This window comes from Sorex araneus, chromosome 5, assembly GCF_027595985.1.
Source record: "Sorex araneus isolate mSorAra2 chromosome 5, mSorAra2.pri, whole genome shotgun sequence".
Lineage (NCBI taxonomy): Eukaryota > Metazoa > Chordata > Mammalia > Eulipotyphla > Soricidae > Sorex > Sorex araneus.
Window position 1 is genome coordinate 34817802 of NC_073306.1, and position 20855 is coordinate 34838656.

Sequence of the window (20855 nt, forward strand, 5' to 3'; positions counted from 1 at the left end):
GATCAATTCCTGGAACCCATATTGTCCCCCAAGCCCTTCCGGGAATGATCCCTGAACACAGATCTAGGAGGAAGCCCTGAATAATGCTGGGTGTAGCCCCAAAACACAAAAAGTAATGTTGATTTTAGAGAATCAAGTGAGATAAGATTAAAAAGTACAGAGTTAGGATACCTAGAACTTGAAACTTAGTTCTTAATAAATATTAAATTAATGTCACACCCCTTTCCTGCCCTTGTTACCCAAGAAGATAAATGGAACCTTAAAATTTGAAATTCAGGCCCGAGAGATAATACAGAGGTTAAAGTGCTTGGTTTGCATGCTGCAGACCCTAGTTTGATACTGACCACAGCACACAGTCCCGTTGACCTTAGGGTCACAACTGAGAGTGGGGCCCGAGTAGTCCTTCAGCATAGCTAGGTGTGACCCAAAAACTTCTTAAAAAAAAAATCTGAAATTAAAACTGTCTTGTATGTTTTACCAATACAGTAAGTGTAACTGATGCATATTTCTAAAATTTAACATTTTCATTTTCTTTAATAATTGATTTTCTTTTTGCTGTCATAAATTCTTAATTTGGTTGTAGAATAAAATTGAAATTTTAGTATCGTTTCTCCCTTAAAAGATTATCTCCAAAAATAGCTTGAAATAATTTATAGTTCTAATGTTAGAAAAAAATTGTATATAGTCACAGCCCTTTTTGGTAGCTCTTGCTGTCAGTTGCTGTTTCCTTTTATTTATTTGTGGGCTACTCCTGGCAGTAATTGGAACCATGCATATGATACCAGGGTCAAACCTGAGACTCCCACATGCGAAGTATGTGCTTTAACTCTTTGACCTATTCCCAGCCCACTATTTCCTTTAATACCATTATTTTGTCCTTCAGAAATTTATGTTTCTTCTTGAGATGATTTTGAAGATTAGCTCACAGTTGCATAGGTTGAGCTTCAGTACACATCTGTGATCCTCTGGTCGCTTTTGCCTCCTATTAAGTGTAATCATCATTGGGATTTTGGTATGATTACAGTTGAAAGCAGTTTACTATGGACCCTTAGTTGCCCTGTTAACCAAAGGGAGTTCGATTTAAAAAAGGAAAATAGACCCTCTGCCTTGAAGTCAGGAAAACACTATTCTGCTATGGTAATTTTTTATAAGATAGGACTGAACGTTTGTCTTTGACGAAAAAAACAATGAAGGGAACTATGTTCCCATATGTGCTAGGAAATTAAAATAATTATTCTTATCATCAAATGCAAATTACCTTTTATCATTAAAAAAGCTCAAGGAAATTAAATAATTGCTCATGAGTTTAATAAGTGATAGAATAAGTGATGAAATTGGAATTCATATCTTTACCTGTCAAACTTTAAAGGCTGTAACATTAATTACTCTAAAAAGATTATCGCCTGGTGTTGGAGTGATACTACAGCAAGTAGGACACTTTTCTTGTAGGAGGCCAACCCTGGTTTGATCCCAGGCATCCCATATGGTCCCCTGAGCCCACTAGGAGTGATTCCTGAGCGCAGAGCCAGGAGTAACTCATAAACACCACTAGATTTGGCCCGGAAACAAAACAAAAAGACTAAAACCTGCAAACATATACTGAGTGGTTACTTTCTCTGCAAGAATTACTGTGTGTTGCCAGACATTTGTAAAAAATCATTTACTTTAAGACTCTCAATCTGATAGCATTGAACATAGCTAATTTGGGGTAATTTCTCAACAAATTTCTCAGTAAATGATGAGTTTCCTGAGGATAGGGTCATTATATCTTTTTTTTTTCCATTTTTTTTTTTTCCATTTAAAGAAATGTGTAATTGGAACTGGAGCAATAGCACAGCGGGTAAGGCATTTGCCCTGCACCCACGTTCGATTCCCAGTATCCCATATGGTCCCCTGAGCACCACTAGGAGTAATTCCTGAATGCAGAGCCAGGAGTAACCCCTGTGCATTGCCAGTGTGAGCCCCCCCCCCCAAAAAAAAGAGCAAAAATAAATAAATAATATGTAATTGACAGCTTTATCAATCAAGTATCCAGTAATTGATATAGCTGTCTATGCTGTAGCAAAAAGTCCTTTTTGTTCTTACTACCATCAGTTCAAAGTTTTCTGAACACAATATATTTTCCCTCTCTTTGGGTTTTTTTTTCTTATTGAATCATTGTGAGATATAGTTGCAAGCTTTCATGTTTGATTTATAATCACACAATGATCAGACACCCATTCCTCCACCAGTGCACATTCCCCACCACCAATACCCCCACTTTCCCACCTCCCACTGCCTTGAAGACAGTATATTGGGCAGCAAATCACTGGGAGAAGATTTTGGTCCTCTGTTTAACTATCTCATTGATTGTGGCTCTGCCCCATACCCTTGAGGGGGTGACCATTTTGCTGGCATACAGGCTATGAACTCCTCACTCTCCTGCTGATGTTACATCACAGAATATGGTTTCTTACTAAAAATATTCCCTATATAAATTCTTCAGAATTTTGTTTTGTTTTGGGGGGCCACACTCAGCAGTGCTCGGGGATTACTCCTGTAGGGCTTGGGGGATCTTATGGGGTTCTGGGCATCAAACCTACATCAGCTTGTATGCACAGCAAGCATCCTGACTGCTGTACCTGATTCTGACCCACACATCAGAATTTCTTGGAGGCTGCCTGTCTTAGCAGAAGGTCTGCTTTAAGGCAGTTCTCCTAACAGTGCTTTGACAGAATCACTTCTATCTCTACAATCTTATTTACCTATCTTAAGTCAGTGCTTTACCTTATATTGATGTTGGCTTAAAAAGTGAACCAGTTTCTAAGTTAAAAGTATATTTTTATTAAGGTCATAGGACAGGAAAACAAACTTTCTGTGGGTTTTAACTGGTCCTTCATTTCTGCTGTACAAGTGTATAAAAAGCAGTTACCAGGTTTGGTATTACAAAGTTATGTGATAGTTTTTAGGTTGCCAGACTAGAGTTTTGAAGGCCTAGGTTCAAATTTGTTCTTCAGTGTGACCTCACTAAGTTCTGTGGTTTCACATTATTAATTGTAAAGTGAGAAGGAATAATATGCTTTCTACCTGTCTCACCAAGCACATTGTCCTAATACAGGATGTAAATGTGATATAGTAAACTAGATAGGGAGTTGCCAATATCAGAACAGTTCAGTGTCTGCCTTTACTATGTACCTCAAACTTTCACTAAAATTTATAGTCTTCTCAATGTTTTATAGGTGTTTCAAATGATTGGTATGCAACACTTGATATGCTAAAAGAAAGCTGTCGAATTGCAACCAGTGTTAATTGGTCAGATGTAGACCTTTCACAGTTCCAAGGTGAGTATTGATTCCTTTAGATATAGAACCAAATATGCATGATTTTTAATTTCCTGATTGCATTGCATTTTTTTTAGTAGAAATAAACATTTCCTTATATGGTGTTTCTTTTGCATTTAGTTGTATGCTAAAAAAAAACTTTGTTTAATTTAAGGAAATCAGCTATAATTTTTTAAAGTGCATTGTAGACTGGGAGTCAGGGCACTTGCCTTTCCTGTGAAGAGTTTTGAATTCAAAACTCTGTGGCCTCCTGCACACCACCTTGTCTGACTCCAGCACTGCGGGGCCCAGCCAAGCAGCACTGCCTCACCGTGCCCTGGCAGGGAGCAGTCTGATGGGCTGGGCCAGATGGCAGTCAGCACCACGTGGGAGGCACACATCCTCCCAGCGTTATATCTGCTGAATGGGCAGATCACTGCAAGTGGGAATTTTGAGAAGTGGAAAAAAGAATTATCTTATTTCCTTGTAGTGTTTTCAAAACTATACTAACTTCATGTCTAATGCTTTCCTCAGGTTTGATGGAGAGTATGAGACAAGCAGATCTCAAGAACTGGTCTTTAGATCAGGTTCAGTTTGCTGATCTCTGTTCTTCACTTAATCAGTTCTTTACACAAACTGGCCTTATCCACTCACAGAGTAATGTTCAGCAAAATGTTTGTCACAGTGCCATCCACCCAGCAAAACCTTCCCAACACATTGGAGCAGGTATGGTTAGGCTCTATTATATTTTTGTGTTCTTTTCTCTCATTCATGTGAAATTTTGTAACTGAGACAGGTAGAATGTTTTAACCTTGGAAAAAATGCAATACTTTGTGTCATGATTTATGTGATTGGTTTTTTTTGTTTTTGTTTTTTAAACAGTGATTTTTCCTTTGTGATCCTTTCTGTGCTCAGGGGCTACTTATATTACAGTTCTCAAGGACCAGTCTGCAGGGGAATGGGCGGGTCCTGGGGGTTAGATCCATGGCTCCTGCAAGTGAAGGGCATGCTCCAGGCCTTTGAACTATCTCCCTAGTCCCTGTGAGTCTTACTTAACCTTTTCAATTACCAGACAGTTAAGGTTTGAATACTTAAATTTTTATAAAAGTATAGTTATGGGGCCAGAAAGGTAGCACAGGAATTAAGGTGCTTGCCTTACACGCAGCCAATCCTGGAGTGGATCCCCAGAGCCACAAGTGGCTCGCTAAGCCCTGCCAGAAAAGAGCACAGCCAGGTACGGCCAAAAACAACAACCCTCCCTTCCCCCCCCCAAAAAAAAAAAAAACCACCAAAAACAAAAGATGTAATTGTAGGGTCTAGAGAGATAGTATAGCAGATAGGTTGCTTGCCTTGCTCGTGCCTGACCCTGGATGCATCCCGCACCGTTGCTGTTAGTTAGATGAGGGAGTTCAGAAGCAGAAGAAAGTCTGGGTTAGTCTTTAAAAGGTTACGTAGGCCCTTTCAGCCCAAGGTGTGGCTGCTTGGTAGCAGAGTGTCTGCCTCACACATGTGAGGCCCAGGTTCAATCCCTGCACTCTACGGAAATGAGTAAGTACCTCGTCTGAATCATTTGTAGAAATTATGGGTTTTCTTTCCTTTTCCTTTTCCCCTGCCCTGCCCTTGCTTTTGGTGCATAGCTGACAGTGCTGTAGGATTATTCCTGTCTTAATTAGTGCTTGGCAGTCAAACCTGGCCATGATTGAACTTGGAGCTGTCTCACCTGCCCTGTGTTATTTTGGGGTGATTGGGACGGCGGTTCCATATGTAGCAGTGGTGATAGATCTGGCATTCACTGCAACACAAAGCAAACACCTTAACCCCATATTATCTCTTTGACTCTGGCTCTTGCTTCTGGATCTTGATTTTTTTGGTGCTGATATTCTTTTCTTCTTCTTTGTCCCCAAAGCTTCTTAAGTTTCAGTGTTACTTTAGTCACCTCCTTCCAAAGGCAGGAGAACTAGTTGTTCCTCAGTATTCATTTCTCTCCCAACTCTCACTTTCCCCTTCTGAGTCAACAGAATTTCAACCAGTCCCAGCCTGCCGGCCCGCTGGCTTATCAACACTTTCTCTGATCAGTTTTAAAGTTAGAATCTCTTCTTGTCAGCCTTCTATTCTCTTTGCATCAGTCTGTATCAGCTTCCTTCAGATATCTCATTTCCTCATCTCTTGTTCCTTTAATTCTAAGTTACATTTTCTTAGAAATACAGTATAAGAAGGGATTTCAGCAGGGCTGGAGAGAGTTCAGAGGTTAAGGTGTTTGTCTTGCCTGTGGCTGACCCTGATTCAGTCCCTGGCATCATATATGGTCCCCTGAGCACAAGACCAGGAGTAAGCTCTGAGCACTGCTGGGTGTCTCTCCCAACCCCTGCCAGAAATTAAGGGACTTCAAAGAACTGTTAATTTTATCCTTTTTTTTGCTTTTCGGGTCACACCTGGCAATGCACAGGGGTTACTCCTGGCTCATGCACTCAGGAATCACCCCTAGCGGTGCTCAGGGGACCATATGGGATGCTGGGAATCGAACCAAGGTCAACCGTGTGCAAGGCAATCGCCCTACCCGCTGTGCTATTGCTCTAGTCTCTAATTTTATCCTTTTACTTGACGGATAAGGAAAATTGTGATCCAAAGAGAAAAAGTGACTTTAAGTCTGTTTGTAAGTCTTTAAGTTTGTTTTGGTTTTAGTTCTGGAATCTAGCCTCTCTAGATTCTTCAAAATTCCCTGATACATCTGTCTTTTGGACACCTTTACCACATATTATCTCTTTGTCCCCAGTAACCAGAATTTTTGCATGAAAATAGAAGTATTAAACAGTTGGCCAAATATCAGAAAGTTTGGATTGTTAGCATGGTGTCTGTTTATTTCCTAATACTCCTCTAATTCTCATCTCTTTACGTTTTTAAGAATGATTAAGCCAGGAAGGAGAAATGAAAAATACAAATCCAGATTAATCTCTAGTAAGATTTAGTATTTGCCTTTTAATTGTTACTTAAGCTCTTGAGTAGAAAGAGAGTTAAGCTTTTGCTAGATGAAGACAGGAAAGTTGATAAATGAGTGGTCATATCACGCAGTGATGTGTTCCCTCCAGCTGGATGCAGACTTTAGAAGCTGCACCAGCCTTGCAGGTGACCAACATTGGGGAGGGGGATGAAGTAGAAAAGAAAACTGCCCAGTACATTAGTACCTGGAGACAGGATTTTCACTCACTCCAGTAATATGCTCAAAGGAGAATGGGGAGATAGCTCAAAGGGCTGGAGTACAGTGTGCTTGCTTTGCATGCTGGAAGCCCAGGTTTAGTTCCTGGGACTGCATGGTCCCCTGAGCATTCCCAGGTGTTGCTAAAGCACCGCTTGCGCCCCCCTCCCCTGCCCTGCACTCCCCAAAAAAGAATATGTGAGAGCTGTAGTTTAGTATAACTTTCCTTCCCAAATCATCAAGGTAGGGGCTGGAGCAATAGCACAGCGGGTAGGGCGTTTGCCTTGCAAGCGGCTGACCCGGGTTCGATTCCCAGCATCCCATATGGTCCCCTGAGCACTGCCAGGAGTAACTCCTGAGTGCAAAGCCAGGAGTAACCCCTGTGCATTGCCGGGTATGACCCAAAAACAACAACAACAACAAAAAAAAACACAACAACCAAATCATCAAGGTAAATTGGTCAAAGAGCTCAGTTCTGGCTGAAATCTTTACTGTAATAAAGACATGTCAGCATATCTGGAAAGGCAGTAAGTGACTGGGAGTCAGAAACCCTGGATTCCATTCATGGTTGTGTGTCATTTCTTCAGTGTCTATGAAGAGAGGTAGAGCTGATCGAATTTTATACAGTGGATAGAACGCCTGCCTTGCCTTGCACACAGCTGATGTAGGTTGGACTCCTGGCACCCCATATTGCCCCCAGTGATTCCTAAATGCATAACCAGGACATGACCCCAGAACAAATCCTAAAAAGTTACCTTACATCATCTCAAACATGGGCAGTCTGATCTTATAGTTGCAGTGCTAACTTGAGAGCAGCCAGTTACGCGGTGCCTTACCTTTACTACAAAAAGATTTCCCTTCCCATTTGGTTCTTGGAATATAGACACTGTATTCTAGTTGAACATACCATTGATAGAATGCCAATGTCATTTGTGTGAAATACCTTAGGGAAAGTGGCTTTTCCGAACTCCAGATATTTCATTTGATGTAAGCCCGAGGAGTCCTGTGGGAGGACAGATGATGTCATTCTTCCTGTTTTGTGTTAGGAGGCAATGGAGTTGAACTCATTTAAAAGAGATTATTATTGCTGATTCCTATTATCAGATTACTACTAAGGGGTCAGAGCAGTAGTATGAGCAGGTAGAATGCTTCCCTTGCACGCTGCAGACCTGGGTTCAGCTCCTGGAATCCCATATGGTACCCAAACTGTCAGGAGTGAGCCCTGACACCACTGGGTGTAGCCTGAAATACAAAAGAAAAATAATAATAGTATTAATTTAGGAAGGTTTTACCATACTTCTAAGTAATACATTTTTAATTATCTCTGCTTGGTTGATACAGCTCTGTTACTTCGTGCAAATCATTCCTATCACTTTGTGCCTCCAGTTATTTCAGAATCTGCCAAGGCTAGCATGGTTTGGTCTGTTGGGAGGGTACGGAAATGAGGGCAGTAGAGATGGGGCAGTACATGGTAGAAAGAATTCTTAAGTTAGGAGAACTGGATTCTAGCTCCAGCCCTATGAAGCTTATATTTCTTTGGGCAAATCGTGAAGCCTCTTTCATTTGTTTTTGGGGGCCACATCCAGCTTCTCTCAAGACTTATATCTGGCACAGTGCTCAGGCACCACATGGCGTTCTGGGGAGCAAACCCTAGGTCAGCTGCATGCAAGGCAAGTGCTTTAGCTGCTGTACTTTCTCTCCAGCCCCTGTTTAACCTATCTGAGCCTTTGTTTGCCTCATCTCTAAAATGGGGATGATCCTTCTTTTGCCCTCTTTGTGGACTTAGTGAGAGCTTCAAGTGAAGTAATGGATGTAAAAATGCTTGCAAAATGTCTTGAGATGTAATGACGGACAACTTGCCTGTGAGCTCCTGGAGAGTTGGAGGCAGCACCAGAATTAGGGCCAGTGGCCTCCCACTCAGAGTGACATCCTGATTAAAAGCCAGCACCACCTTCAGGCAGAGATTTAACACTGAAATGGTCATATTTTTCCTTACCTTCTTTCCTCAGCTTATCTGCTTAATTGAATTTTAGATAACACTTCTAATACGGTTTAATACTTGCTTTATTTTACTAATGGTAACATGTTCTTTTCTGCTTTTCAATCTGACTAGGAAATTTGTATATAGACTCCAGGCAAAATCTTCCTCCTTCAGTGATGCCACCCCCTGGTTATCCTCATATTCCACAGGCACTGAGCACTCCGGGAACAACAATTGCAGGTAATTTGAGGGGGTGTGTTGTTTCTTTAGGTATCTAAAACTTTATTGTTACTTTATTGTTTGGGGGCCACACCAAAGCAGCACTCGGGCACTGTTCCTGCTCTGTATTAGGGGATCACTCCCTGCAGTGCTCAGAGACCATGTGTTGCCAGGGACCAAAGTACATGTGCTCTGTTTGTTGCGTGAGCTCAGCCCATTTTGTTCTCTCCAGCCATCCCTGGTAGTCAGGTTTGCTGGGGAGGGGGAGGTATTTGTTTGTTTGTTTTTGGTGGGCCACACCTCGATGTGCTCAGACTTACTCTTGGCTCTGTGTTCAGAATCATTCCTGGTGGTTCACAGGGACCTTATGTTGTACCAGGTATCAAACCTGGGCTGCATGCAAGGCAGGTGTCTTGCCTGCTACACTATCTATCTCTCTGGCCCATAATTCAGAGTTCGTTATTGGAAAGCATTTGCTGTCTAATGGTGAGCAAGTCTGCCTCAGGATGGGGTGAACTTGTTAAGGAGACGGGGCCCCCCCGCAAAATCTAGATAAGCCACTTGTTTCCAGAGCTGTTGAATATATTCAAGTACTTTTTTGGTGTTTAAACCATATAACTTGAAGTCTATTTTTGCCCATGATGCTGTGAACTTAATCTGCTTTTTAGAGGTCCAAGTGCCTAGGGTTTGTTCTGGTGTCTTAAATGGAGATTGTTTGATTTGGATGGGATTTCAGCAGGTGTGTTGAACCTACTTTGATTAACTCCTCTATAGTCTGCTCTCCCCAGCAAAAGCATACTGAAGAGTACCTTAGTAAGGAGGTAACTTTCAGGAGTACTTGTTTACACTTTTCCCCTCATAGGTTTCTGTGGGATGTCTAACAGGGCAGTAGAACAAGTCAAGATGGAAGGGATCTGAAAGATTATCTAGATGAGGAAGCACAGAGGCACAGAAAGGAGAATAACTTGCATAGACATTCAGTTTGTTAAGAGGCCAAACTAAGATTCAAGCCTTGATGTCTGGGTTCAGAGTTCATTGTTTTTATCATATACCAGATCACCCTTTATTTAGGTCTTTAGATTGAATTAAAAACTCCAAAAGAACTTGGAGCTAGTGTGAAGGAGTTGGAAATAAGTGACTTGGCCTTTGATGAGGAGGAAGGAATTAGTGTTACCTGTCTTTATCATTCACCAGTAAGTTGTAGCTGGCAATAGCAAATAGTTAGAGTCAGGGTGTTTGAAATTTGATTCTTTGCCACTTAAAGACTGCCTAACCCTACAATCTCAGCTTTCTTTTCTGTGAAAGGCAGCTTCTTAGCACTGTCTTTTTCCCTTCCTAGTTTATATGGGTGTGTGATTTGAGTAACCTGCTCATCCTCTTTTCTCAGGCCCCTTTCCTCTAAAATGAGAATCCTAGGAGCCATCTGGTTGAAGGCTTCTTACTGAGTCAGTGGGATAGTGGCTGCTGAGTGCATAGCACACAGGAAGTACTCAGCAGCCATTCACTCTTTGCTTCTGTCTTCCCTACGCAAGACACTATGGACATTGCCTCCTCTCTTCCAGGTCATCACGGAGCCATGAATCAGCAGCACATGATGCCTTCCCAAGCCTTCCAGATGCGACGCTCGCTGCCTCCAGATGACATCCAGGATGACTTTGATTGGGATTCAATTGTGTAGAGCTTGTATCTCAAAGGCACCAGACCCCATAGTCACCTTTCTGTGCAGTGAAGGGAAAGATTTTCAGAGAATCCAGTTGAAAAAAACAAAGTTACTAATCACTTTACCAATGTTATCAAATTTACTTTTGAAGACAATCAAAGAAGATGTTAGCTGGATAACTTACTGCTTTTATCTGACCCAAACAAGTACTCCATGTTTGTCTCCCTGCCAGCTGCCCTATGTAGCTCCTAACTGTTGTGTGATTTGACGGCTTTTGCATATTTGTGTCAGTTTGATGTTGACCACAAGTGCCAGACTGATTTTCAGACAGAGCCTATTTTGCTGCAAGCAGTTTATAGATAACAGATTTGTAAATACATGTATAAAAATTACTGGAAGGTCTCAATTTTTCTAATTGGATTATTACGTCTTGAAAAGAAAGTTACTATGTTTTTATTCCTCCTTAGGCTGTTTTCTGCAGGATGCTTTCAACTATTGTAGGCAATTAAAAGGAAACAGATTTTTTTTTCTCCCAAATTCCAGTTCCCCTCATTTAATCTTTTTCAGAAATGTGGGTAATGAGTTCTCTCACTCAGGATGTTTAAGAATCCAGAGTGTGATACAGTCAGGAGGGGTGTATTGTTTCTGCCTATGAAGCAGCATAAAGAACTGATAAATATTTTGGTGCTTGGGGAACTATAGAAGTTTATGTTGTATCTTATCTGTGTCTGTTTTCTTAAACCTGCATGATAATAAGTCTAAAATTTAATTGATCAATTAGAAGCTGGACACTGCTTAAGGTCTTTAGTTCACAAGTCAGTGCTTCCACATTCACTTATGTGTTTACTATTCAAAAGTGTTATTTTAATATTTATTGCTACCTTTCGTGAATGCTCAGCTTCTGTTGGGTTTATTAAGGAGAAATGCAGTGTCTGAAAACCTGAAATTCTTTTTCTTGGTAAGAGTTTACAGACAAGACAATCAGAGAGAGATTGTGTCATTCCCTTTATCTCACTCCTTTTTTACCATGTGCATATTTCTCTATCTTAGCATTCCTACTGGTTGAAAACTTATTAGCTAAGGAGGATTTTTCTGGAATTGGAATCAGATTTGGGCAACAGAATAGTGGGACAGGGATTAAAAGTAAGTTTCCTTGCTCATTCTCTATTTACAGAGCCCTGAAAAGAAGGTAGAGCCCCGCATAGCACCTCTTGGCTTCAGCTCTTGGTGGTGACTCTTGGTAGTGGCCTGCTGTTTCTGCTGTCCTGTGTCTGTGTACGCATGGTGCTTGGCTACATTCTTTGAAATGCAGCCTGCTCTTAGGTTTTATTGTTTTATTTTATTCTATATTACAGTTATTTTGCATGGATTGTCTTTTATTAAAAAAAAACTAAAGAGTAAAGTTTAATTAATTGGCTATGCCAAAAAAAAAAGGCAAAATTTCTGTTCTAATAGGGAAATGATATATTCCATCAAATCAATAGCCCACCAGTTGCTTTTTTAAAGATCTCTAGTCTCTATCAGCCATGCTTAAATCACTTTAATTAGCCTGAGTGATTCTGTGGTTGAGAACACTCTACTTGAACTAAACAGACAACTTTGTTTCGTTGTGTATGTATGAGAGTGTGTTGGTGAATGTGTATTTTTAATGAAGTGTCGACCTGAATGAATAACTGGGAAGCCATCCACAGTGAAGGCTGATGAGGTTGAGTAAAAGGGAAGGGCTTTGTGTTCCTCTGTTTGGACCCACTTGGTATGGAGAAGGAAGCTCAGTTTCCTAGTCCCGTGAATCAGGAAAAATCAGGATTCTGGAAAGATAACCAATAGGTCCCTCCTAGATGGAACAGAGACAAGATAAAATAGCCTACAGAGGTAAGGCCTGAAATGTTTGTGGGGGAGAGGCGGTGAATTTCAATAGTCTACTCACATCACTGCTTTCTGATACTAAGATCGCTGTTTTGAAACTTTAAATTGCTTGGGTAGCAATATGCACTTTAAACAATTTGGGTATTGGAATGTAGTATCATTGAGAGTAGAAATCACTGATAAAGATTTTATAAATCGTGCAAAGCTAATTTCCCATTTGGCAGTCATTTATTGATTTATAGTGATGAATATTTTTGTGAGAATTTTAACTTAACCAAGAATTGCTGTGAAGGCAACGGCTCCACCCAGACATGTCCCACTCTGTGATTCAGGAGTCCAGGACGGGCTTCTCACGGGCTCCCGCAGAAGTGGCTGCCAGGGGAGGCATGGAGCAGCCTTCCTGCACACTTTTGGTTGCTGGTTGTTAACGCAGAGCGAGCTCTGTTTGGGATGTAAATTGACCGAAATCTTCTGGGGGTAAAGAAGCAAATGCATCTAATCGAATGGGTGCACTCTGTCCAGGAGAATAATCCGACTGGCATTTGTGGTAGTTTCTGAAATGTAAATGTATTCATGTGTGTGTGTTCTTGTAAATAGTGTCTCTCAGATGTCCTTCGAAACGGGAGGGAATCAGCCCGGGGATTATTTCAAATGGAATAGAGTATTTTGATACCGTTCATTCAGAGGGTGATGTGTACATATCTATATTGTATATATGTGATGGAGATGCATCAGCTTTTCGTGCACACACCTTGCGCTCTGTACTGCTGTTGGACAGTCAGTGTTTTAATGTTTCTACAGTTTTGCTATTGCACGATTTCATATTTTGCCTCTATGATGAACGGCACCCATTCTTTGTAACTGTTTAGTGCTGTAAAGAAATATTCCAAGTGTCATTAGGATTGTTGCTGCCAGACCTGATATGCATGAATGGCACTTAAAATAAATATAATACGTTAACTCCATAATACTTGTTGGTCTGTGTTCTTTGTTGAGGAAGCAAGACTGGAGCTGGTTCCAGTGTGGAACGCCAGTGGGCCGTCTTTGGAGCCTCGGGGCGGGGTCTCGGCATTGCTGCCTGTGAACAGTGATTGCTGCCATTTATTGAACTAGCTCTGCAAACTTGGGAAAGTTATTTGATTTCTTACTCTCATTTTCCACATTTTCAATGCCTGTAAAATGAGGACATTCATAGCTACTTCCTGGAGTAGTGGGATTAAGTTAATGTGTTTTAACATTCAGCACAGTGCCTGGAATATCAAAAAGAATCCCACATATGCACGTATTGTGCGAAGCAGACTGTAGTGTCCGCATCTTACAGATCGGGAAGCTGCTCAGCTTGAGCTACAGTGCTGAGATGAATCGGGGCTGATTCCAGTATTGTGTTCCAGTACTTAAATCATCCTGTATTACTTCAAAGGGGATTCCCTTATCCCTGGTCCTACCCTTTCCCCATTTTTTTTTTAAATTTTATTTTATTTTATTAAATCACCGTGTGGAAGATTACAATGCTTTCGGGCTTAGGTCTCAGTTATACAATGCTGAAACAACCATCCCTTCACCAGTGCCCATATACCACCACCAAAAAAAAAAAAAAACCCACACAGTACACCTCCCATCCCGCCCCCCCACCCCCTACCTTGAAACTGATAAGTTTAATTTTACATTCTGTTTACTTTGGTTACATTCAATATTTCAACACAAACCTCACTATTGTTGTTAGGAGTACCCCACTAGATTCAGACCTACTGTGAAGACAAATAAGGTTGCGCGGTTTTGAATTTCTGTACTTTAACAAGAAGTCCAGGGAGATTTCTTCCAGATATTAGATAATTGCAGGCTTGAAAACCCAATCTGTGGCCGTCCATATTGGCGGCCACCGCGCCCTTCATCCCCGGAGAGAAAGAGGCGAGAGAGAGAAATACCTTTCCCCTCCCGGGCGGGCACGGGGCCGAGGCTTAGTTCTCAGGCTGGAGACATTCTGCGAGGAGTTGCTCACACCGAAAGAGGTTTTGCTGGGTCTGGATTCACGCTTGTACAGCTGCGGAGAGGCCGCACATGCGTGCGGCCCCCGGGATCACATCTCGGCGGTGGGGAGCCTACCCTTTCCCCATTTTATATCCAGCACTGTCTTCCCACAGAGCTGTTCCAAAAAGTGGTAGTGGAACTGGGGGGAAAAAAATGGAGACCACACCCAGCAGTGTTCATGGGTTACTCCTAGCTTTGCACACTGGCCTTACTCCTGGTGGGGCTCAGGGAACCACACCGGGGATAGAACCTGGCTCGGCTGCGTGCAAGAGAATCGCCTTTGCCACTGCACCCTCTTCATCCCCTATGGTGGCCCATCTTAGCATTTGCTGAGTCAAGCCTCCCTATCAGAGACTCAGAGCCATACCTTCTACCTTCAGGGGCACAGATCAGATAGCAGCACCCAAGAAAAGTGCCATCTCTGAAGATGCACCTAGCAATGATGGTAAGTTGTCGGTCATGCAGAGGACTGGGGCATGTTGAGGAGAGCCTCGAGTTGGGCGAGAGCTATTTATTTAAATGGAGTCATCCGAGTGTCCCAGGTAGCCCGAAGAGGAAAGGAATTCCCACTTACACCACGGTTCTGGAGCACAGAAACCAGAATAGTGTGAGGGGAAGTGGGGAAGTGGTGGGTTCCAGGTAAAGAACCATGTCAGGGGAGGCTGTGAGTGACCTGGAAACACACAGCAGCAGGACACACAAGGCTGGTGGCAGTGAACTGAAGGCTGCAGTCAGGCCACTCAAGAAGACAAGAGTTTCCCTCTAATCCCACCCACCAAGGCCTCTCACAGTTTGAAACTTAACACATCGAGTGCCAGAATGACCTAGATATTGCAGCTGGGGAAATGGTTCCAAGGACTGGAGCACATGCCCTGAGCTCTGTCCCCGGCACCTCAGCATTGCAGGATAGGAAGAGAAGGGGTGTGCGGGTGGAGAAAATCTACACGGTGCGGTTTTACGGATGGGGAAACTGAGTCCCCAGAAGGTTAGTGACTAAATTCTTAGATCTGGTAGAGAATCTGGAGTAATTCAGTCTGAACCTGAATCCTAAACCATGAATAGTACATAGTACCTACCTATCGTGTGTGTGTGTGTGTGTGTGTGTGTGTGTGTGTGTGTGTGTGTGTGTGTGTGTGTGTGTGTTTGGGTAGCAGCAGCACATCTGAAAGGACTGGAGTTTGGGGCATGGTCACTTCGTGCTATTTAAGTGCAACTGAATTGTACTGTTTAGCTAACCAGATGGAAAAAATTATATAATGCCTAATTAATTCCCAGTGCTTTTAATATGTTAGCATGCAAGGAACTACTTACTGATGTGCGCTACAAGCTGGACAAAGTCCTGGAAGCAGAGACAGTAAAATGTAGGGCACTTGTCTTGCACACAACTGACTGGGCTTTATTCCCTGGCACCACATATGGTCACCCAAGGCATGGCCAGGATTCATCCCTGTCTGCAGAGCCTGAAAGTAAGCTGGGTAGAGCTGGGTGCCAACCTACCCCTCCCCCCGTCACACACACACACGCGCGCGCGCGCACACACACGCACGCACACGGAGTCCTGGGAAATCTATATAAGCATCAGTAAGCACCAGTCAGAATTGATGAAGGGTTGACTGCATCTGATTATCCTGGGATCAAAGCGTGGTACTGTTCTGAAGGCTTTAAGAGGGGCCTTAAATCATGTAGCAAAATGGTACTGGGCTCAAACCCCACACAGCCACAGGCAAACCAAGCGCCCTACCAACTGTTCTCTCTCTCCAGCCTGACAGACTCAAAGCCAGTCCATAACTATTACTTGCTTCATACCTCTCTATGTGCGTATGCCCCGTATATTACTCGAATCGATATTATTCATGTGTCCTATACAGCGTTGTCTTTGACTGCAAACTCACTAACTTCAGTGACAGACCACAGCCAAGGGCCGGGGAAGTGGCCCTATTCGGCTTACCAAGACACGGTAATGTGTTTAGCCCGACATGGTGCCATTCCTGATGGGTTTTAAGAGTAATTTTAAACATGAGCTCCCTGTCTCACCCTGAGTGTGATATGTGAGTCATCACACACTTTGTTTTGGCTGCCCTGGAATCAAATCCCAGACCCTGGCCAGAGCTGTCCGACTCCTGTCATGCCGCCCATTGGGCAGTGCTGGCTCCAGAACCACAGACACCTGCCATTTACTTGAAGCAATGATACAGATCTTAAGTATGTGTCGAAGGAGCAACTTGACTTTGCAAATGGAGCTTCAGAGCCACAAGGAAAGCAAGTCAGTTGTCTGGGTCAATACGTCCTGGTATTGATATGATAATTACATGGCCGCATCAGCAGCAGCAGAGCTGGTGTTTCAGGCCCGGGCCTCTGTTCTCAGTGTCGGCTGAGCTCTCTGGTTCCTTGGTGAGATTCCCCGTGCTGCCCAGCAGGTGTGCCTTCGGCCCTAGCAGAGGCTGCAGTGAGCACCCGAGGCCACGAGAGGGCAGAGGGCTGCCAGCTTTCCTCTGGCGGGTTTCTTTCACCACCGGGCCTTTGCAGCTCTCCGTGTTCTCCAGAACGCTGCTTGCGGGGTCAGCAGTGGTGGGGCGTCCTCCAGGGTTGCCTCTGACACCTGCTCCAAGGTGCGAGTCAGGGAGGCTGACACTTGGTCTCCCAGCATCCTAGGACCAGTGATGACGGGGACGGGCATGCCTGTGTGGAGAGAACTGCCTGGACGGGCCACACCGCCTGCCCTGGCCCTCCTGGCATGTGTCCCTGAGCTGGAATAGCTCCCTCCATTGTGACCCCTGAATGTGACTGCTGCCACCATTTGCCGGGGCCTTTGCCTGGTACTGGGCAGTGTTTTCGGTGTTACACACCCAACGGCCTTGTGAGGCTCCGGCCTTATCTCCCTTTTTCTGTTATCACTCCAAATGAAGTCATTTGCCCAAGGTTACAGAGATTGGGAGCAATCGGGGAACCCACATCTGCGTGCCCACTCTTTCTCAACACTCTCCAGTTGACCTTGAACCCCCCGCCCCCCTCAGGGCCAGACCCCACCTCCATCACCCCACCCAACCTGAGCTGACGTCACTGGGTGAATGGCACTCTTCTCACACGTTAGCCCCCAAAGGTCAGAGGGACAACTTCCTGTTTCAGACCATGGCAATAAAGGCCGCCGAGGACACTTCCCACCCTTCCCAGCCTTGGGTGACATCTGTATGGCAGGGGCTTTCCTGGGAACGGTTGCCCCTTGTGTGGGCGTGCTCGGACTCTGCCTCCGAGTGGGTGCGCCTGTCCGTCCTGGCCTTGGTGCTGTGGGGAATGTGCCCCGGCAGGCCTTGTGTGTGAGACGGAGAGAGTGCTGTGTGTGGCACGTGCAGGCCATGAGGTCTTCACTCCTTGGCGACTGAGTCCGGGCCCTGGTGGGCCTGTGCGCTCTCCTGAGAGAAGCCATCAGCCACGAGGGCTGGGGGACGGGGGAGGAAATGGCTCCCACTCATTTTCTGCCTTCCACCCTCAGCTTAAGTCACTGTTTCCACCACCTCCCCTGCTCCCGAAGAGGCGAGTCTAGAGACATGCTTGTCAGGAAGGGATCTGGGGTCTCGGAACGGCCAGGGGTAGACTCTGGATGTCTGATGCAAACAAACGCTTCCCTTCCTTCCCCCTCTCCCCCAGCCAGGCTCAGCTCCTCACCACTGACTGCATCTCCCCATCCCTGCTCCTGCTCCAAGGGTACCTGGCCTGGCCGGGCTTCTTTCCTGCAAGTCCCCAAGGCCAGAGAAATACACCATCCGTGGAAAGAGCACTGAACCTGGGGTCAGAAGCATCTTGAATTCCGTCTGAGAGGAACCATCCCTTCTCTACCTTGCAGTTTCCTCATCGGAAGAATGGGGGTGCGGTGCCTCGTGAGCAGGGAGACGGGGAGCAGCCAGCGTGGCTGGACCTGAGCCCCCAGGACGGGATGCCTTCCCACGCTGCTGCTCGCGTGACTCTCCTGTTGCCATGTTGCTGAGACCAGTTGGCTCCCCTGCGCCCCTTCCTTCTCCCCCAGTCCTCCTGGGCCCCGGTCAGAAGTGCGCCCCTTCTCTCCTAGCCCAGATGGCCAGATCTCGCTGGTGCTCTCTCCCATCTCTAGATCACAGCCCCCTCCACTCCGAACCCTGGGGCTCCCTTTTCATACCAGACACAGGCCCAAAGGCCTCCAACTGGCAACTCACTCCTTCAAGGGCCCTCATTCTTGGCACCTCCCTTGGCCCCTCGGTCGCAGCCTTGGCTGGTGCCTTTGCTCACAGCTCCTTCTCTCTGGCTCAACCCTTGCCGTGATCAAGGCCAGTTAAAACAACACATTTCTCGGCGCTGGCCCAGGGCCACCCTCTTCGCTGCCTCCACCCAGGGGCCTCAGGCACCGCATAAGTAGGTCTCTTTCCCTGACTGTGATGCGGCTTGACCCTGGGCAGGGAGGAGGCAGCCGCTAGCCCACTGTGCGGGGAGCAGCTGGTGACTGAGTGCCCCACCGCCTCTTCCTGGCCAGGTGACACCGCTGAGCAAACAGGCAGACTCGCCCTCTGTCCCTGCCAGCTGCCCCCTCACCCAGCATCAAGGCGTCAAGGGACAGCCAGCACCCCGCCTGCAGAGTCTGGGAGTGGGTGCCTCAGGCCCTGGCTGCAGGTGCCTCTGGGCGCCCTGTCGGTGGGACCTAGCACCTCTGCAAAGAGCACGGCTCCTCCCTATGGAATGGGCCGCTGGCCCCGCCAGGGTCTGACTCAGGGGCTGCACCTTCCTTCATCCCCTCCCCTCAAGGTGGGACCAGGGATGTGACTCGGTGGTAGAGTCACATCAGTTGCACGTGTGAGACTTTGGGTTTGATCCCTGGCACTCCTGACAGAAGTTAGTGAAAGAAGAGGGAGTATGACTGGGCCTGGGCTAGAGGAGGTGCCGGCCATGAGCCGATTCCCTCGAGCATCTGGACATGTCTCCTTGGCAGTGGGTGCCGGCCTGGCCTTCCTCTAGGCTGTGTCACACGGACCCCTCTGTGGCCCGGGTCCCTGGGCGTGGCCCCACCACCACGACAGTTGCTTTGGTGTGGTTGGAGAGGTGGGGAGTAGTCTCAGTCTCTGTCCACGCTCCCGTTCCTGTCTACACCACCGTCACGGACAGGAGCTTCCAGAACAGACAGATAATGCGGGTCATTGTTTTGCTTGGGAACCCCACCCAGTGGCGCTCAGGCTCAGCTACTGTCTCTGTGCTTAGGAGTCGCTCCTGGCAGTCAGTGCTCAGGGGGCCAGGTGCCAGGGGTTGAACCAGACCACCCATACACAAACCCTGGAGTGCAGTTCCAGCACTCCAGCTCGGAAAAATGGTTTTATTTAGGAACTATGAGCAAAAAGAGGAAGAGAGAAGAGGGAACCCCATGAAGTAAAGCACCTCCAACTGGAGGTGTGGGATTCTAAAGCAAAATATGCCCTTTGCTTTGCAAATTCCATTGTTTAGGGCTCAGGGTGGGGACCGTCTGCGTAGGTGGGAATCTTTTGGGAGCCCAGATATCTGCAGTTGGAGGCAGAACGGCCTTCCCGAGGCCTTGCTTCCCCGAGTCAGGTGTCAGCTGTGTGAGGGCTCCAGCTGTTGGCTTCGGGCTGGGCCTGGATTGTCCCTAGTTGGTGCCTCGGCTGCTCCTCGGCTGGGCTGGGTGGAGTCCGGGGCCGGGGCTGACACGAGGCAACACAGCTCTTTGCAGACCACATCTTGATTTTTTTTCCCTTCCAGAAACTTGTTCCAGGGACCCTTTCACTTGGAAAGGTCATGATTTCTTGGGGTTTTTTTTGTTTGTTTTGTTTTGTTTGGGGGCCACATCCAGCGATGCTCAGGAGTCACTCCTGGCGGTGCTTGGGAGACCCTGTCGGGTGCCGGAGATCAAACCCAGGCTGGCCACATGCAAGGCAGACGCTGTCACTACCCTCTGTGCCACCTCTCTGGCCTGGTTTCTTGTATTTCGTTCTGGGGCTGCCTCCGGGTCAGTGTGAGCAGGTAACTGCAGCAGTGCTCTGGGCCCGTGGGTGCTGGGGACGGGAGCCAGGCCTCCTGCTGAGAGCCTGCTCAGTCCCCGGCCTCCTGCGAGGCATGGTTCCCAGTCATCCCTGAGCCTCTGGGCTTCTGTTTCCCCGTCTACAAGTAGGGGCAGCCGTCAGCAGGGATTTCCAAGGTCACTCGGTCCGTGTTGGAGACTCCCGGCTCTCACAGGGCTCTGTTCCAGGCCTTTCTGTGAGGTCCGAGGGGCTCTGGCCTGTGGGGAAACAGGCCTATAAGCCCTCAGGGCCATCTTGAGGGGCTGTGAAGTCATGCAGTTCATGTAACAACGCAAAGTTAATGCACTGAGGCTGCGTTGAAATCACTCGAATCCATGGAACTTAGTTCTGGGCCCACGGAACCAGCACCGGCTTTCTCAGGGAGACCAAGGGCAGGCTGAGGGTTGCTGTGGAGCCCAGCCGGTGTTCGAGAGAGACAGCGGCCCTGGCCCCAAAGCCTGGCAGAAAGGACAGTTTCTCCTTTCCAGTTTACCCTCCCCCCCAAAGCTGCAGCTTTCCTTTGTTTGGGTTTGCAGGTGGGACCGTGGCCCAGGGACTGGCCCAGCCGGGCATTTTC

General features: G+C 46.2%; 1 protein-coding gene across 3 annotated transcripts in view; it reads left to right on the plus strand.

Moving 5' to 3' along the window:
- The window catches only part of FOXJ3 (forkhead box J3), a 121426-nt gene extending 108246 nt beyond the window's left edge, over positions 1 to 13180 (plus strand). For all 3 annotated transcript variants that reach the window (XM_055139302.1, XM_055139304.1, XM_055139303.1), the window contains 4 exons: positions 3219 to 3320; positions 3834 to 4025; positions 8606 to 8713; positions 10255 to 13180. In XM_055139302.1, the coding sequence (XP_054995277.1) occupies positions 3219 to 3320; positions 3834 to 4025; positions 8606 to 8713; positions 10255 to 10370 (518 nt within the window). In that variant the 3' untranslated portion in view covers positions 10371 to 13180. The remainder of the gene's footprint in view (positions 1 to 3218; positions 3321 to 3833; positions 4026 to 8605; positions 8714 to 10254) is intronic.
- Positions 13181 to 20855: the final 7675 nt, after the last annotated feature.